The 22990-nt window shown below is 46.6% G+C and overlaps 1 protein-coding gene across 1 annotated transcript in view; it reads right to left on the bottom strand.

Annotated features, from left to right (window-relative positions):
- Positions 1-90: 90 nt before the first annotated feature.
- Positions 91-22990, bottom strand: part of LAMC2 (laminin subunit gamma 2) — a gene marked incomplete at its 3' end in the record, with an annotated part of 52464 nt that continues 29564 nt past the window's right edge. Inside the window, exons 3-10 of the mRNA XM_015423843.1 lie at positions 20804-20939; positions 18734-18832; positions 16499-16635; positions 7883-8002; positions 5125-5311; positions 3296-3405; positions 2186-2407; positions 91-159 (exon numbers count right to left, since the gene is read on the bottom strand). Coding sequence (XP_015279329.1) covers positions 91-159; positions 2186-2407; positions 3296-3405; positions 5125-5311; positions 7883-8002; positions 16499-16635; positions 18734-18832; positions 20804-20939 — 1080 coding nt within the window. The remainder of the gene's footprint in view (positions 160-2185; positions 2408-3295; positions 3406-5124; positions 5312-7882; positions 8003-16498; positions 16636-18733; positions 18833-20803; positions 20940-22990) is intronic.

A 22990-nucleotide genomic window follows, 5' to 3' on the forward strand; every position in this document is an offset into this window, starting at 1 on the left:
TAATAGGTTGCTCAAGGCTAGACAGTAATTCTCCTCTTGAAGGTAGTCTGCTGGTGTGTATGAGATAGGGAAAAGGATCTCACCACCCACTTTCCTTCGTTAACTTGGTAGGGTATCCAACTCTGGCTTGGGAAATTCTTTGAGATTTGGGGACGATGTCTGGGGAGCGTGGAGTTTGGAGAGTTCATTGGGGATGAGAAGTCACTCTAGGACTTCCATTTCTCCTAGACTCTGTGGCATAGCAGTCTGCCCTCTGAAGCTGCCATGTCCTCCAGAGGATCTGATCTGTGAAACCTGGAAATCAGTTATAATTCTGGGAGAACTCCACATCCTACCTTGAAGTTGGTAATTCTATTAGTTGGTAGAGAGTTTTTGATCAATGGGCTAATGAGGGGAAATAATTCAGAGTGCCTCTCAGAAACCAATCATTAAATTGGACAAAAGGTTTTATTCTGCACACACGCATGAGCTAGTGTGAAATCCAAGCGGTAAAAAACGCAGAACATGGAAAGTAAAAATAAAAGCACAGTTCCTTACTACCTAAACACAAGATTTCAGATTTTCCCCCTCTGAAGATTACATTTTCCCAAAGAAGACATCTGGAAAAGGGTGCATTAAAAAAGTGAGCAAGGCTTATTAATTATTATTTATTTAAAAAGCGAGCAAGGCTTATTTCAAGGAGGTCTTTCAGAATCAGATATTTTCTCTAGGCCTAGTTCTTTTTTTAAAAAGTGGGGTGCTCATTCAAACATCCCACCAAAGGAGGATCTGGTAAACAAACCATTTCTCTGTGTGTCCAAAGAGGGGTCACTTCGCTCCAGCGCTTCCCCCCTTCTAGCCCTTTAAATATGATTTAAAAAAAAAACATTTGAGGTGTGGATCAGCTGCTGGAGGAGATGGGGACTGGTGGGCTGCAGAGAAGATTCTTCTTCAGTTGGCACTTCTGTGCTGACCTCATGAGCTGGAAGTGGGGGGCGGGAAGGCAGTGCCAGCAGTGAGAGGCAGGGGGATGGGAGCATGTCAACACCCTCCCTACACACTTTAATCCCACTCACTGCTATTTCCACAGTGGGGCCGGCTCTTCTCGCCCCCAGGTGCAGCCCAGGATGCTTATGTGGTTTTACTCATCACAGTATAATGGACTTTGTGATTCAGCTGAAATCCCACACAAAGGACTTGGCCAATGGGATGTATCACGACATCCATACCAGCGATATACATTACCTGGCACTCCCAAGTTCATGATACATTTGGGATTTGCCAACCAGTGCTGAAGACACTGCTAGGCAATGTCTGTTCCAGGCTCTTCTCCTGGAGAGAACTATTAGTGCTTCCTGTTTTTCCTTGGCCACCAGAGAGTACCAGGAAGTGGATGGCAGAGAGAAACGAAGGAGTTTCCTGTGAGAAGGTGGCTTCTCTTCTTAGTCTAAAATGGCTGCTTGTCTTTCTTACCCTTATTCTATGGTGTCATTTAGACATTACTGCAGTGATGTGGTTTATGGTTTTTCATGGGTTCATCACACAGTAATGTAATCCCTGATCAATCCCATTCCTTTGTGACTCTGTTGGCTATCATTTTAGTAGAATACATGCTTCTTTTTACTTTTTTTAGAAAGAAAGCCTGAAATTCTCAGGGTTCAGAAGCCCATGTCATACACTGACCCAAACACATATCCTGCACATGTGGTGTACGCATCTTTCCAAATAGACAGTATGGTGCAACGGTTAAAGCATCAAATTAGGACTGGGGAAACTCAGATTCAAATCCCCACTCTGAATACAAATCTCAGTGAGTAACTTCAGGCCGGTCACCATTGATTAGCCTAACCTACCTGTCAAGGTTATTTTGGGAATAAAGTAGTGGTGAGATGTTTATGAGGGCTGTTCATATATCAGCGCGCGCACAGATCTGATTTGGGCCTCAAAAAGAGAGGGGAATGCATTAGCTGGGTATACACATGTGTAGCACCCATTCGCATGCTATTTGCACATAAGGTGAGGGAAAAGTGTGCTCATATCTCTTCCTCTATTACATATACCTGTTCCTCTATTGCATATACAAGATTCCTGGCTAAATCAGTGAGTAAACTGGCCCTAAGGGAGCTACTTAATGTTCAAATTAGAGACCAGATTTTTGCCTATGCACATGAAACCAATAAGCCCATTGGACTGTGAATTTCCTTACCAGTATCTGGATCACAGATTCCTGCTCCCTGGCAGTTGCATGGAACACACTTGCTGAAAGCCCCAAGTCTGACAGAATCCTCTCTCTTATAACCAGGAGCACATCTCTCACAGAACTGCCCCTCATATCCTGCTGGGCATGTGCATTGCTCCACCCAGGGTGCCCGAGTGCCAGAGGTTGGCCGTGCCGAAACCAAGATAACATTAGAGAGGTATCCTGTGCCTGAACAAGCAAAAACATGTTACAGTGAATACTTCGTAGACTCCCAAGAGGATGACATGACACAAAAAAACCCCCACATCCCAGAATTGTCTGGGATGACTAAGAATCGCCAACAGGTGGTCAGGCAAGCAGGCAGCTAATGGCATTTCCACCACCACCCCCTTTGTGTGATGACTTATGCAACTATTGTGTGGGGAGACCCAGGAAATAGGTGGGGACTGGGTTGCTTGAAATGTTCTGTTATGGCGGAATACAGTTCTACCATACTCTAGTCTTGCTGAAACTCTAGTCACACCAGAAAATGAACCACTTCAAGTAATCCAGTTCATTGTGGACCTTGCTTGACTTCCAGAACAGGGAAAGTGAAGGACTGATTTGCCTGTTGGTGGGAGGATAGGCAGGAGTGGGGCAGTAAAGTACCTTCATTGTATTAAATTTACTCTGTGCCCCAGAACATGCACTCAAGTTCTCTGTAACACACAGACACACACAGACACACACACACACACACACAAACAGGACAAAGGGTGGTGGCAGATGTTCCTAAGGAAACTTTCTGCAAGTTGAATAGCTCTTCCATTGAAGGAAGAGACTCTTAAGCTGAAAGAAGGCTCTTTAGGCAGGAGGAAGGCTCCAAAGTTTGTTTAGTGGAGTGGTAGTATAAAGGCCAACATGGAAAGGATTCCCTGATAGTAAATAAATGGCCGAGAGATTCTCTAATCCTTACTGTGCTCTTTTTAAAAATGCATAATATGGTTTTAACCATTTGTGAGTGTCCTGTTGGATTACAGTGCCGCATATGTTTATGATTTTAGAATTATAACCAACTACTGTTAAAATTATTACCCAATCTTTAGCTCAGGTTTCCCCATCCTAAGCCCAACTCACCGTCTCCATAAGTGGCTCTGATCCAAAGAGCTGTCAGGTTTCCAATTAACCGGCGGAACTCTATGCCAGTCAGCCTAGGGCTCCAGTTGTTGTTTGGTTTCTCATCCAACCTGCATGCCAGAGATGATGAAAGAATCAGGGAAGTTTTATGGGCATGCTTATACACAGAATGCACCATAGCAAAGACACCTAGCAGTGAACCCCTTCAGAACACTCCTGTATTACAGACTAAGGGGAAAGGCCAGAGCTGTTAATCAAACAAACCAAAAACTCACCTCTGTAATCCGGAAAAACAATTTTTTTAACATCCTCCACAATCAGAATAAACTAAGGTGGGATCCACATATTATCACATTATCCTAACCAATGCTCCCTCTAAGCTGTGGAGTCTTGTGAGCAAAAGTTCTACTTTCTGAGCTACTGGCATTCAAGTTGTGAGCAAGCAGTTTGGCTACTGCATGAATTAGTTTGCCCTGGAGCCATCCTTCCTGAGCTAAGACAAAAATATGTGAGCCGGAGGCTAAAAAACTGAGCTAGCTCACACTAACTCAGCTTAGAGGGAACACTGATCCTAACCCTTCTATGCAGAAGGGGAATCTAGAAGGTGAATGATTTAAGACAGCACAATATCCAACAATTTTTGTATCCACACTTACACAAATGACTGTATATACATGATGTTACATACATTTGCCTGACTTATTTAATGGTGGACACGAACTTCTTTACCAGCCTCCACAAAGTGGTCAGGCTGTGCATATGCCACAGGCCCCAAGGGAGTGCACAATGTGGAGACTTGCGTGCGGGTCAGAGAATTGACACAAGTGCAAGATTCAGCCACCTTGCACTTCAGTCCAGGGCCTTCTTCATTAATCCAAGAGGTGTTATCTATGTCTTAATGCTGTTTTTGGCAATCAAAACCCCTTGTAACTTAAGGACCAACAGAGGTAGAGATAACAGAGATAATTCGATAAAGAGGTTTAGGGAATGAGAATGGATTGAAACTGGCAGGCACAGGAAAGCTTGTCCACCATTACCAGCAATCTCACAAAGGCTTTCCCAGACCTAACCTGGAAGTGCCAATCTAAGAAATTCAGTTATTGCGAAATGGAGCCTTGTCAAGCTTGTTCATACATGCTTGCACACCAATCGATTTGGCCAGGGGTCATTTAGCAGAAAAAGAGGTGCAGGAGCTCATTAGCATAACTCATTTGCATATGCCACACCCCCTGACATCACCGGAAGTGTGTCAGAAGGCAACACCTACTGCTCAGGCTCCACTGGACTGTTTTGGATTGCTAGCTATTGGGGTGGGGGGGAATGTGCAGATCTGTCCTTGCAGAGGAGGGAGAGCTTGTACCTGAATAAAACTTGTTTTTAAAGGTGCCACTGGACTCTTTTGGACCAGGTGGCCGGGGAGAGCTCTGCAATTTACCTGGCTGCTTCTTGCTCTGACTGAGGGCTGCTGGGAGCAGGGGGTGGGGCTCGTTGCATATACCGGCCCCCCGGGCTCTTTACTGCCGGAGCTCCGCTCCTGTGCGCTCCTGCAGGAAATGACCCCTGGATTTGGCATCCCTTGCTCACCCAGCACTGGATGACTGGCAGTGGAAGGTATGAAGTGACTCCGTTGAAATGCAGTGTTGAGGTGGCTGTAGCCACTATGTAAGCTCTGTCTGTGGCATTAGATATAAGAGGCATCACTTGATGGTACATTTGTCAAGAGTTGAATGTGTGAACCCAGCCCACTGCTGCCAGTCCAATGCTGGTGAATCTCTGAGGGAGCTACATTGGAGGATCTTGTACATGGGAGTCTCCATATATCACTTTACCTAAATGTGTAGGTCTTGCTGGCACAAGGCAGCATCCTTCCATGAGGCATGAGGGGGGCAGCAATTCTTAAGCCAGCTCCTTCCAGGACAACATCATACTGCGATGGACGACGTCCAGGTCGATTCACACGATAACCAAAAGACAGCGTTTGTCCATAGCTCAGTTGCTGGTTCCCAAGGAACCTGGCTACAAAGGAAGGGCAAAGCAAAGAAAAGCTCCAGAAGACCAAATAGATGCGGAATTTTGTTTGACCTGAGCAGGCTTAGCTTTATGACAACATAGCAGCAGGGAGGGGCAGCTTCAAAGGACTACAGTGACATCCGTTGCCGAAATCCCACTGATATCAAAGGCCTCGGTAAGTTCATTAAAGTGCTTTAAACCTCGTTCGTTTCCATTTCACTTCAGTGTGGCTGTCTTTCTCCAAACTGGAATTTATGACTACAGATTTGAACTCAGTCAAAAAGTACGCTTGGGAAACTAGATCCTTTCTCCAACAAAGATAAGCTCTCTTTCCTGCTAGCAGACAATGAACAAAGAAAATAAACTCCTGGTTTGCAGGATTTTTTACTCAATGCACATACACATCCTGAATCGAATCCTGAGTTACTTCCACACTAAGAAGATCGTGCTGCGTGGCACAGTGCCGACCAGAAATACTCTTCCTAATTGTATTAATTGTCAGGAAGCTATTGGATCTTCTCTTCACCTTGGCCATGAAAGATGAGGAGGAGGAGGAGGAGGAGGAGGAGGAGGAGGAGAAGAGGAGGAGGAGGAGGAGATTGGATTTATACCTCGCCCTTCACTTGGAGTCTCAGAGCGGCTTACAAACTCCTTTCCCTTCCCCTCCCCACAACAGACACCCTGTGAGGTGAGTGGGGCTGAGAGAACTCAGCTGTGCCAGAGCTTGAGACTGACCCAAGGTCACATCAGCAGGTGCAAGTGGAGGAGTGGGGAATCAAACCCGGTTCTCCCAGATTAGAGTCCGCACACTTAACCACTACACCAAACTGGCTCTCTACACATACTAGGAGAGGAGATAGAATTAAGGGTTCAGGAAGCAGCACAGAAGTACTCTGGAAAAGACAAGCTATTTCCAACTCATTTATTTACTTCATTTATGTTCTGCTTTTCTCCCTGATGCAGATCCAAAGCAGCTTACATTGTTCTCCTCCCCCCATTTTATCCTTGTGAGGGTAATTAGGAGTGCAGGACTCCCATCCCACCTGGCTCCATAGGGGAAAGGGCAGGGAAACTATCTAGGACCATCAGAGAGAGAGATGGCTGTTCCAAAGTATCTATTATTTATTGAAAGATTAAAGCATAATGCAAATATTTTCAAACAGGCAGCCATTTCAGTATTCATCATGTTAGAAGACATAAAACCCAATACTTATAAACAAAGAGTGCACTTATATCTATTTAGGAATGTGCATTCCGGCCTCTTGCCAAGACCCACAAGGGTGGTGTTGGCAAAGATCCCCGAACAACAGCAGACACTGACATTATACAGAAGAAAAATCTAGAATAGCTGTCAATTAAGAAACGGGAAGGGCCCAGATCCCTCCCTTCTCTTTCTAGATGAACTCTGTCTAGAGTCCACTCATATTCTAATAGGTTAGAAACACCCGACACCCTCCCCCTGTTGAAACAGAGCCCGATGTATTGGTTTCAAAGCTGAAACTCAGAAATGTGAACAGGTCTTTCAGAGCAGAGTGCATTATCAGAGAGAAGAGAGAGAGAGAGGCCTATGTGAATAGCTAATCAAACAAAGCCTCACGGGAGAGAGAACCAGAGAGGCACAAGCCAATTCAGGCTGCTACACAGAAATGACCCAGTCTCGATTATAATTCTGTCACAATCCTCACAACAATCCTGCATCTTAGGCTGAGTGTGACTGGCCTAAGGAAACTCGGCAAGTTTCCACGGCAGAGTGGGGATTCGAACTTGGAACTCCCAGATCCTAGTCCAACATTCTAAATACTATACTATGCTGGCTCTCCATTTTGCTCTGATGTAGGAAACTTTCAGTACGCATCTAAAATGGGATGTGTGAAAGTTTTCCAGAGCTGGGAGCATTCCCTGTTCTCTAAGAAGGGCACCAGAACTACAGCAAGTATGGTATACAGTGCTTAGAGTGTCAGACTAGGACCAGGGGGACCTATCCTTATGACACTTCCATGAAACATATCAGGTGATCTGGGGCCTGCCTGTCATTCCCCTTCAGCCAGTTTGGTGTAGTGGTTAAGTGTGCAGACTCTAATCTGGGAGAACAAGAATTGATTCCCCACTCCTCCAGTTGCAGCTGCTGGATGACCTTGGGCAAGCCATAGTTCTGTCACAGCTGTTCTCTCAAGGACAGTTCCGGAAAAAGCTCTCTCAGCCCCACCTGCCTCACAGGGTGTCTGTTGTGGAGAGAGGAAGGGAAAGGAGTTTGTAAGCCGCCCTGAGACTCCGAGTGAAGGGCGGGGTATAAATCCAATCTCCTCTCCTCTCCTATACTTCCTTGCAAGGGTGTAGTAAGCACAAAAGAGAACCATGCAAGCCAGCCCCAGCGCCTTGAAGGAAGGGTGGGATAGAAGTGGATAGAACAACAGTACCATAAAATGGACATAACAACATCATCATCATCATTTGTAACCTGACTAAAATATAATCTAGAATCTACTTGGTGTAAGCACATGCAATAATGCTGATACACACAACAAGTTAAAAGTACATTCCATGGAATGGTTCTTTTGGCTACGGAAATACACACACCTGGAGCACTAAAGTAGATGGGCTCTGGTCTTCTTGCTGCCACATAAACTTCTTTATGGAGTGGAGACCACTGGAGCCGCAAAGGAGATCCATTGGCTTCAGCTTTCCAGCCCTCATCACCTAGAACATAAGGAAGTCACAGTCCATTGACCTGAGCTCGTAATCCAGTCCATACTTATTGACTCACGGTAAAGGCAACACCAGGGACCAAAGAGCACCTCCGTGAGAGCTGTACTGTATAAAAAGAGAAAAGTTTCTTCAGCCAGCACAATCCAGCGGCAAAGTTTCCCTGGAACTATACTACTTCAGGATGCAGATATTGAATGTTGTCCCGTGTCAAAAGAATATTCCTCACATACAGAAAACTAGCATGCCAGGGGAAATAATTCCTTGGTATGCTTATTTCCTATATGCAAGGAAGGTAGGTTTTTTTAAAAAACAAACAAATAGGAAAACATTAGACATGCAATCTCTCACCTGCAGTGTGACAAGGGGCATTTCAGGACTAGAAAAAGGCAGCTTTTCAGCATGAAGATATAATAGAGGCTGATTCCACAAAAGGGGAGGGTTCCATAGTGGTCATGTTGTCAGTGCAATTCTTTCTCAATTCACATTTGCAACAGCGAATCTACATGGTATAGGGTAATCCAGTTTTTCACCCTTGTTAGCCACGGCATGACTAGAATTGCTACAACTGTGGGAAAACCTCCGGCAGAAATAGCCAGAGGTATTGTTGTCCAGGGTGTCTCCATATTCATCCAACTACTACCTTATGTTGACAGGTTTTCGTAATGTTTTCCAAACCTGCAAATCCTATAGCACTAGAAACAATGGCGCAACAAAAGAGATCTGTATACACCATGGAAAAGAATGCCTTTATCCATCTGAAAAACCGTTGCTTTTCTCTAGTCCGGACAAACCTTTACCAGTTGATTCTGCTGATTGTACACCACAAACTGGCAATTTTGATCCTGTATTGCTAAGTATTTTTGCAGCCTACACAGCGCCCCAAACCCATTTGCCTGCTACTTTCATATTATCATTTTGCACCACCAACCACTCAACAGTTCCAAAAGAACAGTAGTCAAACCTTAGCGGTGCACAGTTGCTAGCCAAGGCAAGCATCAGTTCAGTTGAATAAAAGCCTGGAAATGTATCCATGCCTGTAGAAGGCTAGTTGTACCCTTTTCCCTAGCTTCCAGCCCTCTCTAAAGTTTAGACTGAAACAATTTTGTCTAGTTTGGGCCCCATGAAACCACTTACTAATAAACACGGGTGCCACTGTCTAATAAACAACTGGGTTTGGTTTTTATAAGAATGCATGGTCCGTCTTATGCAATCTAATGACTCCTTTAACTGGAGATTTATTTGGGGGGGACTCTTGGGTTAGGATTGTATGGTCTGTTACCAAGGTCCGAACTAGACGTGACATTTTCTTTCACAGAAGAAAAGGGCTTTGTTTGGCTGACAGAATCTGACCAATCTCTTCTTCTTCTCTTCTTTAAATACCGAGTGGGAGGAAAGAGGCTCCGCTGCAGATAAGATCTGAGCTGCTTCGGGAGGTGCGGGGCAAAGTTCCTGTCTTTGATCTCCTCTTGGTTGGCCTGCAAAGGCAGGGGGGTGTAAGGAAGGGGACTTGAGGAGAATAGCCCGTTGGCACCAGGAGTTAAGGTGCTGCTTAGGGGACTATTGTCCTCCTGCTGCTGCTATCTAGCCCACGGAACCAGGTTGTGATGGTAAAACCTGGGGGGGGGCTCTCTCAGCTCCTTCAGCAACACCTGCCAGACATCTTGGATCTTCGGGGGGGGGGGGGGGGAGAGACGGCTTTGGTGGAATACAACTCCCATCCAAGTACTAACCAGTGTTCTCTCCAAGTTGAGTCAGTGGGAGCAAGCTCACATTTTTTAAAGCCTCTGGCTCACACACTTTTGTCTTAGAGAGCTAGTTTGGTGTAGTGGTTAAGTGCGCGGACTCTAATCTGGGAGAACCGGGTTTGATTCCCCACTCCTCCACTTGCAGCTGCTGGATGACCTTGGGCAAGCCATAGTTCTGTCAGAGCTGTTCTCTCAAGAGCAGTCCTCGAAAGAGCATTCTCAGCCCCACCTACCTCACAGGGTGTCTGTTGTGCAGGGGGAAGGGAAAGGAGTTTGTGAGCCACTCTGAGACTCCTTTGGGTAGTGAAGGGTGGGGTATAAATCCAATCTCTTTACTTCTTCTTCTTCTTCTTCTTAGCTCAGGAAGGATGGCTCCAGAGCTAACTAATTTATGCAGTAGCCAAATCGCTCACTCACCAATTTAATGCCAGTAGCTCACCAAGTAGAATTTTTGCTCACAAGACTCCACAGCTTAGAAGGAGCATTGATTCGAACCTTTCTTTATTGTTTCCAGACTGCCACAGGTGCTGCTCCCCCCTTGCTCTTGCCTAGCTATGTCTCTCCTCTATATTTCCCTAACAAAAACCACCCTGTGATGTAGTCAGCTCCACTGCACTGAACTGCCCCCTTGGACACCCCCCCTCGCAACAAAAAAGTTCTAGGTGTGGGGCTGAGTGGGAGATCCCCCACTGACAACCTACTAAGAGTGGGAGGAAAATAAACAAAGAGACAGCCTGCTATCACTTCCAGAGGAAACCTGGAATTGACATCAGTCCTCTCTAGGAATCCCTGGAAATTCTGTGGTTTCACCATCGAGTTTCTGGAGATTCCTAGAGAGGCGCGGCATCAAGCCTGGATTTCTCCCGGAAGCGAGATAGCGCACCCCATGTCCCCAGTTTCCTGGACTCTCACCGGCTGCCAACTTGTCCCCTAATTATGGGGGGATGTGTTTAAACTCACTGTTCCCTCTTTTTGTAAACCGAACTACATTTTCACTGGGCCACCTTTTCGCCTCATTAAAACTGGAGATACATTTCTTATATTTTTAAAAAGCTACACGATGTTATCTGCGGCCTATTCCTTCAAGCAATGACAGTTCCAGGGCAAATGCTCTGGGCTTTCGTTTTCTTCGGATGAGAGAGCATTGGAGAGACCTCCAGTATCTTTGTAATGGTTGAGCTGTTTACAAACATACAAGCAGAGCGAAGTGGCGGCAAATGGACTTCGCCTGCATCGGATTCCCAGGAGAGACCCTGCTTCCCAGCCGCCTGTCAGGAGACGCTCACCCGGCCAACCCACCAGCCTGGGACTCCAGAGGACGGCGAGGAAGATGGTTGGGTCACCGACGCCAAGGACCAACGCCCACAAGTCGAGGTACTAAAGGGACGAGCCAAAGACCGGGTGCGCCTCCCGGCAACAAAGGGACACCGGGAGGATCCAGTAGAGCTGGCGGCTCACCAACACGTGGTTCACTGGCAACTCGAGGGGGAAGAACCAACAGGCTTGGCCCTGGGCCCCGACGCTGGAGTACTCGAGAAGGATGGTTACCCGCCGGCAAATACCAGCAGTCGTCCGGCCCTTTAACTAATTTACTCTGAAGTGAGGCAGGTGTTAGAGGGGAATAAAGAGGAGGGCGATCTGCATACGCGGGGAGGATAGAGTTGAGGTCGGGGCTGTAAGCAGGAAACAAGCTGTGAAAGGGTTACTCCCAAAGGAGTGCTGAGAGAGGAGGAGTCGACTGAACACTTGGCCTGCGAACCTGACCTCGACAGGGTCCACCTTGTGCGGTAACATAGGTGAAACCCAGGAGTCTGAGGGAATGCGCCGCCAAGCCTCAGGTTTCCCGTCGGACACCCGCCCCACTCACCTCAACCCCTAAAGGTGAAGCAGACTTGTGACACTGACTCCGTGTGACTTTGTAAGTCTGTCACCACACCCAGCTCTGCTGCATTAAAGCCTTTGAGCACTCTGGTATTTTTCCGTGGTTCCCTGGCAGGACCAAGTCCAGAGAACCCAACATGTAGGAGTACTGTTCAAAGACGCAAAGGAAAAGGATTTAAAAAGAAACTCTAAACAACAACAGAAGACCGTAGCTTTCCTGGGTACTGCTTTATAATGGCAACATTGTAATGTGTGTGTGCGTGTGCGCTTGGTAAGCAACTCTGGCTGTGGTCAGACGTGTCATTTGGCACGGTCAGGAAGCACTCCTATTTCATCCATTGGTCAATCAGACATCCCAGCATAATCTGTTTTGCTGCAGGTGCACTCCATCACTGCGCGATCAGATGGTCCATTCTGGCGTGTGGGGGTGGGTTTTTTGCCATTTTGTGTTCATGTGCATAAACAAGGAATCGAATCCCCATGGGAAGAGCTCTCTGTGGACCGATTATGTGGTCATGAGTATATCGCTAATGTAATTTATGAACGTTATTAATTGTGATTTTTTAAAATGGTTCTCTTTGATGTACACTGCCCTGAGCTCTATTTTACAGGGGAGGGTGGTTTAAAAATCTAATCTAATAAACACTAAATAAATAAATTTGTCACATGTTTTCCACAGGGACTGGCAGCCATACCCCCGTCTCCCCGTCCCCACAGAGAACTCCCCTGAGAAGTGTCGCAGGGGCCTGATTCTAGTCAGGACCACCACATGGCAGGGGGAGGGGCTCCTGCCTCCCTCCCTGCACCATTTTCTTGACCTAAAATAGCACCAGTGGGATGGTATTTGCCCCATTGGGTGGTTGCACACACAAGCATCAGTGCATGTGCAGCCTCCCAGGGATCAAATATTTCAGGTACAGAGAACAGCAGAGAGCAGGAGTCTCTTCTCCCTCCATGCCATGGTCCCAACCAGAATCAGGGCCCCACAGGCTTTTTGCCGAAGATCTCCAAAGGAACTGATAGCTGGGGTATGGCTGCCTGTCTCCGGGGAGAACAAGTGATGTTTGGCCCTCAGAAAAGCCCCTGGCCTTATGTGCACACCGGACCAAAGCATTCAGCCTTCTATAAAGGTAGGTAAAACTCAACTGCCTCTATCATTGCTTACGTTTTATTCTTTGATGATAACTGGGTTTGTCTTCCTACCATGCATGCCATGAGGTTCATGATCTCAGAGATCTTCCAAAATAACTTCTAAGCAGACAGCTTTCCTGCTCGATTGGGATCAGACTGGATGTGATAGCAGCTGCTGTGGTTTGACTGGCTGGCTTTAATTTTGATTTTATTTTTTTTAATTTATGCTGTGAGCCGCCTCAAGCAGTGTGTTTATTTTGGAACATGCACCTCGCACCCCCAAAGGGACCAGATAGTTGTGGTGATGGTGCGACGGTGCATAGATGGCAATAGAGTAGTAGTGGCGGCAGCTCCTACTCGAAGGCCTGGCGGAAGAGCTCTGTCTTGCAGGCCCTGTGGAACTGAGAAAGATCCCGCAGGGCCCGGATCTCCTCCAGGAGCTCCTTCCACCAGGTAGGAGCCGCCATTGAAGATGCCCTGGCTCTGGTCACCGAAAATTTAATATCCCTGGGGCCTGGAATTTCCAGGAGGTGACGACTCCCCGACCATAGTGCCCTTGGGGGAACATATGGAGAAAGGCGGTCCCTCAGGTAGGCTGGACCTACCTGAATATGTTGCTGAATTAGTTGCTGAATTAGTTGCTGAATTAGTTGCTGAATTAGTTGCTGAATTAGCTGGATTAGTTGCTGAATAAGCAACTAAATCATTTGGTACAGAAGCCTGTAAGCTAGTGTTACCAACCTTCCTGTGGGGCCTAGAGATCTTCCGGAATTATAACTCCTCTCCAGACTACAAGCATCAGTTTGTTCGGAGAAAATGGCAGATTTGAAGGGTGTTATACCCCAAAGAAGTCCCCCTCCTCCTCACACTCCACCCACAACCGGTTCTACACTCCAGACCTCAAGGATTTTTCCAACCTGAAGTCAGAAACCCTACTCAAAGCCTTTTCCTAGAACAAACTATGGTCATACAATCCGTGGGGAGGTCGCCTGATTACTGGTTCCTTAATACTGTTAGATATAAGGGAACATTCCTAAACAATGGTTTAAAAAAATATTTTTATGTTGTATACGATCTCAAGCACTTTTCTGGAGAGGCAGCATACATAGTCCCTAAATAAATAAATTGCCAGTTTACTCCATATGTAAATTGGGGAGTTGGATCTAGCTAATTTTCACTACACCATGAGTGTGCAAATACCAGAAGCTTGCCTTCTTACCTTCTGTCGTTCCAGTTACTTCCCCCCAAGCCTGTCTCCAGTACCAGGCATGAGCCACACTAGACAAAAATACACTTATTGGTGTAGTCTTAGGGTTGCCAAGTCCCCCCGGCCACTGGCAGGGGATTGGGGGGGGGGTTAGGGTTGCCAGATTCAGGTTGGGAAAGTCCTGGAGATTTGGGGGTGGGCCCTGCAGAGGACAGGGACCCCACTGGGGTACAATGCCACAGAGTCCACCCTCCAAAACACCTGTTTTATCCAGGGGAAGTGATCTCTGTAGTCTGGACACGAGGTGTAATTCCAAGGGATTCCCAGGTCTCACCTGGAGGTTGGCATCCCTATCATAAGCAAAATTACACTGTGGTGTATTCAATCTGACCAAAGTATGTATGTGAACTCTGTCATTGAAACACCATGTGAAGCTTTCATCCTGGGCTAGGATCCTAATCCCTCACTTGTAATTGGTAGCCCAGAAAGAACCGACCAATCACCAACAGCCAGTTCCAAGAGCGGGAACTATTGTGATTGGAGCTTATCCCTGCAACCTCATAGGTTGATATTGTATAATAGGGTGAGGACTACATTAGCCGGGAGAGCTTAAGAGTAGAACAGCTTCAATGTAAAAGCTGTTCTGGCTATTCATGTTGATCTGTTTGGAGTTGAGTTACAAGTCGCTGAATAAAGCTGATCTTTTGCTGAAATCACTCGGACTCTTTGTTAAGTAACCGACTTAACGTACACCCTCGTAAATTTATGGAAACCAGTGACCACTGGGAGGTTAGGGAGGCAAAGGATCAGCTCCCTTCAGGCACATCTCGCTTTTGATATAAAAATCAGACCCATCCCCTACCTCCCCACTTTGTATGTAAACAGGACACGAATCATGAATACACAAATGTGTCTGCCGTTATTTACTTCTAGTTAAACCCTGAGAGGCAAATTCAGAAGAACTGCCACCAGTTTTTAAAATCCCCAGTCCCAGTTATTAGCAAATGCAACCATCTGCTCAGACTCCTCAGTCGGTAATAAAATCAGCACAAAGCTCCGCTGTTTTGTTTCAAAGAAATCACAGCCATTAACGCTCCCGCACGCTCGCCAGGTGGGTGTGTCTGAAAAGTCACAGGGAGCCTTGAAAACATAACTGAACCTTGAAGAGCACTTCAAGTAAAATCCGTGTCAACAACAGGAGGGAATGTTATGCAAAATATGCTGGAGGAATGAAAATGTGGCTGAATGGTTGCTTGAACGGCAGTGTGGCACACAGGGGGTTGCAAACTGTGACCCTCTTGCCATGGGCCTAGTTAAACCTTACTCTGTCAAACCTCTGTGAGACATGGCCTGCTAACTAGCGGGAAATGGAGGCAGGCCAGAACTTACAGAAGAGGGGCATAATCATCACCATCCCCACACAATGTCGACACAACTTCCAGCACAAACTGGAAGTGACGGGGCAATGCTAGAGTTTTTGGCTGAGTGCTAGAGCATCACCCCCGGGGTGACACCATCACTTCCAGGTCACACCAGAAGTTGTGTCATCATGCGGGAACGATGAGCCCCCACACACTCCATTTGGCTGTCCAGTTTTTGCCCGCCAACCAGGTAAACATCAGCAAGCAATGGCAACAACTACCTGGAGGTCTCCCACCATAAGTGGGCAAGTGGAGCTGGGAGTTCTCCCAGAACGTCCCGGGCTCTTTTTGCAGCAGAAACTCCTTTGCATATTAGGCGACACACCCCTAATGTAGCCAATCCTCCAAGAGCTTACAGTAGCCCCTGTAAGGAGAGCTCTGTAAGCTCTTGGAGGATTGGCTACATTAGGGGTGTGTCGTCTAATATGCAAAGGAGTTCCTGCTACAAAAAGAGCCCTCAGTACACGTGATCTCCAGGCTACAAAGATCAGTTCTCCTGCATCTCTATGGTGTGAGACAGTGTCCCCCCGTCTGATGCCTGTGCATGCAATGATTCCTGCCGTGGTGCCCATTTCCTTCTTTCACCAAAGCCAGTCCTGTGTTGGTGGAGCAGGAAGGCTCCTTCTGAATTGACGTACTGATTGACACATTCTGTGTTTCTGACATTCCTACTTAGTGTAAGGGCCAAACTATAGAATACACACAAATGTGAGTGACAGAGACCTGGAGCTATTTGCTTTTTAAAAGAAAGCAGGTTTAGGAGGGGGGGATTTAGAACAGACAAGTTAGTGTGGGAGATGCTTAACCCTTTCCCCACCAGCCATTCCTCTGCTTGAAATATTCCCCTCCCTTCCACACATATACAGGAAAGATACATCTCAAACCTTACAAATGGCTGGAGAAGAGGCAAATCCGGAATAGATAAACGGTGAGTGGAGAAAGCGGTAAGCACTTGCTTCTCTGCTCTGCATTTCTCTTTTATGAAGCTCCTTTTCATTTTTTTTTTTTACTTTTTGTGAAACAGATTTGCATAGTGCTTGCAGTTAGCCCCTGGGAGACCCACACCCAAAAAAGAAAAACCAAACCACCACAAAGTTTTTACCTTGCTGAAAGGAAGAGGTGATTTTATGGATGCTGTAATTTTCTGCGCTGGAACAGGTAGCCGAGTGTCCATAACAGAAGCACTGGGAACAGCCCTCTGGATTTCCCGCATCCAGGTTATAATAGCCCTGCTTGCATCTGTGAGAGAGAAAGACGGCAAGCAAGACAACATATGATGGTTCTTTTGTGTGCTCTGTATTGCCCAACCTTTTCTGCTTCCATTAAGGAGGCAAAACACATTCCTCCCAGCAGCCTCCGTGTCAAAAATATTTGCACGGTACAAATGTGTCCAACAACTGAGGCTTCTAGGGAGAATGCTTTTTGCTGCCTTGTCATAAGCAGAGAAGGTCAAGAAAACAAAGACATGGGGAGAAAAAAAACAGAGAACATAATGAAATCATTGGGGTTGGGAAGGTTCCTAAGTTTGATCAAACATGTCCTGGATTGCACCGCTTTACCACCACTAAACCCCCTCTCGTCATGGACCGGGAGGGTCCCTGGACTTTCCCACCCTTTCGTGAAGTCTTGTAAATACGCTATTTGGAGGATGTTTAAGAATTATGCTTTGCATCAGAGACTCAAAATAGGTTTAGACCGAATTCAGTGCCTGTGCAAAACACCTTTTTACATTGCAAGTGATAAATCTGGGGGAGGGGGGGTGATTCGTTTCCCGAGCCTAGTTCATCAAGGTCCATAATTAGACAGCCTTTGCTGAATCAAAACAGAAAAGCTCTACTCTTATATTCCGCTCCCGTTTAAAAAAAAAAAAAGACTTGGGACTCAAGAGTTTCCTCAAGATGCACCGTAAAAGCCGTATGCTATTCTCCACAGCATAATGAACCACCAGACAAGTTTGGAGACCTTTGCAATAAATATGTCAGAGGACAGTACAGGACTGATGGGAATGGATACGTACAAGCTCTATGGCTGCAGTCTGCAACTCTCTACAGAAAGGACAGGCTCCTCGTGAGCCCTCCCACCTTTCCCTGCCCCAGAGAAGGGTGTGTGACATCTGGCTTCAAAAGTACGGAATGTTCCTTTAGAATGAAACGTATAGGTCTGGGGTGGATCTCGCCATATAGCTTTCACCTGCCCTGACATGGCACAGCTCCCAACAAGCTGTAATTAGAATGCGCTCTTCTCCCGAATGCTTGCAGTGGTGGGTCTATCTCTGATGAGCATCGCAGCCTGGAGGGCAGCCCTGTTATTGACATAAGTGTTTGGCAGGCAGATGTGCCCGGCCTCCTCTGTAGCTTCTTTCAACCCACACCCTTCTTAGAGGGTAGTTTTTTAAGTCAGGTCAAGAATTGCTTTAGGACAAGAGGGAATTAGATAAACATGTGGAGCAGAGATCCATCAGCAACTCTCAGTCTGGGGCAAGTGATGCTCTGTATTTTTGGTGCTGGGGGGGGGCAACAGTGGAAGGGCTTCTAGTGTCGTGGCCCCACTGCTGGACCTCCTGATGGCACCTGGTGTTTTTGGCCACTGTGTGACAGAGTGTTGGATTAGATGGGCCATTGGCCTGATCCAACATTGGCTTCTCTTATGTTCTTATGACATCCTGCGTTAGGCCATTGGCTGGGCTGGCAACAAATCGGACTAAGGGCCATTTCATGTACCACATAGCAGCAGAACCCGACTTGTCACTAAGCAAATGCCCAAAGCAGCAAATCTTTCATCAAACACAGGGCTTCCTTCCAACCAAAAAGACAGCCTTGTGCTGAGTTCCCTTGGCCTCCTCCAGAAACAAAGTTACACATGGAGCCTTTTATCTTTGCAAACTAATATGAGTCCTTTCATTTAAGGAACCCCTTTCTCGACAGGATAGAAAAATATGAGTCCTTTCATTTAAGGAACCCCGCCTTTCTCGACAGGATAGAAAGTGTTCTCATCTACTCTAACTAGCTAAGATGGATGGAGATACAGGAATCATGTCCTGGTATCAAGATAGAGAAGTCTGGCAAAGTTTGGAAAGAAGGTCTGAAGCCGGAAGGAAGGATGTTCCCCTAAAAGTAGCAATCTACACATCAAAGGGAAAACATCAGAGGAGAGAAGGAAAGGATGCTCAGTGTGCTAGCCTATCTGTCTCACTGACTCTCTCATAGTCCGCCTCTGAAGGCTGAGGCAGAATCCTTCACTTCCAACAAGTGAGCCACCAGCTGGATTCCTTGACAATGATTAATCTGACCATAACAATAACCTTTAAGGATTGTACTCTGCCAATAGCTATACATACCGGTCACAGCGGTCTCCTGCAGTGGCTTCCTTGCAGACACAGCGACCTGAAATACATTGACCTGTGCTGCCAGCTGGATCACAGTCACACTGGGATATCCTGAGAAAAATGCGGGATAGTAATTTTGAAACTTGCCTCCATTCTCATTGAGAGTAATGTGTAAGTATTTCAACATGGGAGGCAATATAGCTTAGCTTAATCCAGGAAGCCAGTCTAGTCATATACTGGTAATGCACAGAACACAGGAAATGCAATGCATAGCTGGCCCACCAACTCAGCAGAAGATACTTTTATCCAAGGTGCTGGTTCTTCACAGAAGGCAAAGCCTGCGTGGGCAGGCTTTGGGGGAAAGCTACCCATAGCATCACCCAGTTTTAATCCCAGATATCAGTTGGCTGGGAGGGGAGGGGAGGGCAGGGAGGGAGCGGGGGGGGCGCCCCAAGCTCTTTACTGCCGGAGCGCTGCTCTGCCGCGCTCCGGCAGGAAATGACCCCTGATGGTCACCGAGCTGAAGATCCTGAACAAAGATTTCTGTTCCTGAAGGGAGAAAAGAGTGGAAGTACATCTCTTAACCAGAAAGTGACTGGATTTCATACCTTGGAGGGAACGGTAGAAACAAACTTTCTTCCCAAGTAGAATTCATAACTCTCAACACCACACTACACCATCAACGGACCACTTAGCAAAGGAATCCTTAATCCTACAGTTTTGGGGGAGGGGTCAAAGAGTGAACCCCCCCAATAAACACTGCACAAAGAAAACTATTTTATTGATTTATTTACTTCATTTATAGTCTGCTTTTCTACCCAGTGGAGACCCAAAGCAGCTAACATCATTCTCCTCTCCTCCATTTTATTCTCACAACAACCTTGTGATGTTGGTTAGGTCAAGAGTGTCTGACTGGCTCAAGGTCACCCAGTAAGCTTCCATGGCAGAGTGGGGGTTTGAATCTGGGTTTAGTGCATTCTTCTTTAAAGGGCCTTCTTTTAAAGGGCCTTCTTTAAAAGGGCCTTTTCAGTGGTGGCTCCACATTGGTGGAATGAGCTCCCGGATGACATCAGGGCACTGAGGGACGTTTTACAGTTCTGCAGGGCCTGAAAAACGAAGCTCTTCCACCAGGCCATTGATTAGGGAGCCACCATCAATAGAGGCCCTGGTCCCAATAGCAGCATTAGTATTAACACCACTATTACAGCCTGTCCAGACTATGATGTTAATGTAGAAACAACAGAGAGATCACGGGAAGGATGCAGACAATGAAGAAAACAGCCATGATGTAGTATTATGAATATATATATTTAAACTGCTGTTTTGCAGTGAGTAGTATTTCTTCAACAGGTAATCAAGACATACGCGCGCACACAACGGAATTTGCATATATTTCCATTTCACATGACCGCTTTATCTCAGTGGGCTATGTGAATAACATTAGTTTACACGTCAACAATACTAATCCGTGAATTTAACACTCAACATTCTTCCCACTTCAAAGAAACAAATTCTTAACATGCTCATAGTATGTCTGCAGACTATGTTGTTAGCTGATTATGGGTTAATGTTGGACGCTGCTAATGCCCGCCACCGGCTACAAATCTGCACTAGCACTTTATGCTATGTTTTATAATAATTTTGTTGTGGTTTTATTGAATGTTGTGTTTTAGTTGTTCAACACATTTTATGTAAGCCGCCATGCGCCTGACTTGGCAGGGAGGGCAGGATACAAATCAAATAAACAAGTAAATAAAATGGGGGAGCATTCAGACATGAAAATGCTTCACATCTGCAATAAAAAAACCAGCAAATTCTACTCTCTTCCAGACAGTCTGTACCACTTCTAACTGGTGGAGGCAGCAGCTGTGAGGAATTGCATGACTGAACTTGCTCCCATATGAGGGAGAGGAAAAACAAACCTCCACCCATATGAAAGTACATCTCTTCCTACTACATGATCTGCTGTTTGGGTAGCTAGGGCTTATTTTTTTCTCTCCTTTATACTGAGACAAAGTATGATAAAAACTGAAGACGGCACTGTGAGTGATTAAGAACTCCACCAATATCATTGGTACTCACGACATTTGCCCGTTGGCCGTGCAGCCATTCGCTGAGAAGGAGTGGAACCCGTGCTGGCATCGGTCACATTTGTCACCTGTCACACCAGGTTTGCACTGGCACCGTCCATGGTTATCGCACTGTGCACTACCAGAACCTATGTGGAAGCAGAGAAAGCAGTTGGGCAATGCTTTACAAAGGTTTTTAAAGTGTGACCTGCTTTTAAACGTCTTCTACCTTTACAAAAGGAGCTGCGGTGGCTCAAGTGGTTAAGACGCTGAACTGCAGGCTATGGAAGGTCGGTAGTTCAGCAGTTCGAGACCCGAGTTGCCGCATGATGGAGTGAGCTCCCGTCTCTAGTTCCATCTCCTGCCAACCTAGCAGTTCGAAAGCAAGAAATTGCAAGTAGATAAATAGGTACCACTTCGGTGGGAAGGTAACAGCAGTCCGTGCACCTTGGTGTTTAGTCATGCCCGCCACATGACCACGGAAACGTCTTCGGACAGCGCTGGCTCTTCGGCTTTGAAACGAAGATGAGCACCGCAACCCTAGAGTCGGATTCGACTGGCTTTCGAGCAAGGGAACCTTTACCTTTACCTTTTTACCTTTACAAATCCATCACCACAGTGCCTCAAAAGCCACTGGCAGTGCCCTGACCTGTGTAGCCCAAGCAAGCTTGATCTTGATCAATGCTGGCAAGTACTTCGATGGGAGACTTCCAAGGAATACCAGAGGCAGGAGAGCAGGGGCAGGCTTAATTTAGTCACCTCTCTGAATATCCTCCAGGCCCCCAGTAGAGGTCAGTCACCAGATGTTGCCATGACTTCCAGGTGCACAAACCCTCACGCAAACACATATGAAAAAAAAACACCCCCCAAAAGCCACCAGCTTTGCAAATCCACTGGGAGAAGGGCAGCCCAGAGTTTCTACTCCTGGCCCTGGAGTCTGAGCCTTGAAACCCACATCTGGGCCATGGCTCAGTTTCAGAACCACTGCTATACTGCACATTCCACTGGCTGCAGAAAATGTTATTTCAATTTCTCATCAGGTTTACCAAAAGTACACTGTCAGTTAGTGCGGTTCCAGTACCCTTACAGCCATGCTGCTCTATGATACAAACTGCTATGCTCTGTAACGAAGTGTTTCTTCATTTTAAATCTGGTGCAATCTGGCCTTGGTGTGTCATTAGGGCACCTTAATGTAGGAGGGCTTCAACCCTTCTAAAAAGGACTGGAGAAAGACACATGCAGGAAGGGGGAAGAGGGAAGAAAACAGTTTAAGTTTGGAGCTAATAGCTGTGAGGCTTTGAGGTTTCCGGAGCAGGTTGCTTTGGTTCTTCGTCAATAGAAGGTAGCCACATAGCACCAAGTGAATGGTAGGGCTTACACGACGACACCACATGAAGTTATCTGAAGGCAGATCATCAGCTGGGATCATTTTCACTCTCCTCAAAAAGCATTGCCACCCATTTGCATAAGCAGAACAAATACCAGAGAATACCCACTCATGGTTGGCACAGGCCATTGTTCGCTCCAGTGAATCTGAAGACGCCTGAAGACGCCCTGATCTGGAAAGATCCAGGCTAGCCCAATCTCGTCAGATCTTGGAGGCTAAGCATGGCAGGCTCTGGTAAGTATTTGGATGGGAGACCACCAAGAACATAAGAACATAAGAGACGCCAATGTTGGATCAGGCCAAAGGCCCATCCAGTCCAACATTCTGTGACACACAGTGGCCAGAAATACCAGGTGCTACCAGAAAGTCCACCAGTGGGGCCAGGACATTAGAAGCCCTCCCACTGTTGACCCCCCCCCAAGCACCAAGAAGACAGAGCATCACTTGCCCCAGAGCCCCTATCTATACCTTGTGGCTAATAGCCACTGATGGACCTCTGCTCCATATGCCTATCTAATTCCCTTTTGAAGCCGTCCATGCTTGTAGCCGCCACCACCTCCTGTGGCAGTGAATTCCATGTGTTAATCACTCTTTGGGTGAAGAAGTAATTCCTTTTATCCATTCTAACCAAGGAAGTCCAGGTTGTGACGCAGAAGCAGGCAATGGCAAGCCACCTCTGAAAATCTCTTGCCTTGAAAACCCCGTGGGATTGCCATACGTCGGCTGTGACTTGACAACTATTATCCACCTCACGTGTGGCTCTTGCTTGTTGTCCCTGGCGGGGTGCGGGGTGGTGGGGTGACACAGATCCTG

The sequence above is a fragment of the Gekko japonicus genome, unplaced genomic scaffold (assembly GCF_001447785.1).
Source record: "Gekko japonicus isolate JY-2015 unplaced genomic scaffold, Gekko_japonicus_V1.1 scaffold281, whole genome shotgun sequence".
Lineage (NCBI taxonomy): Eukaryota > Metazoa > Chordata > Lepidosauria > Squamata > Gekkonidae > Gekko > Gekko japonicus.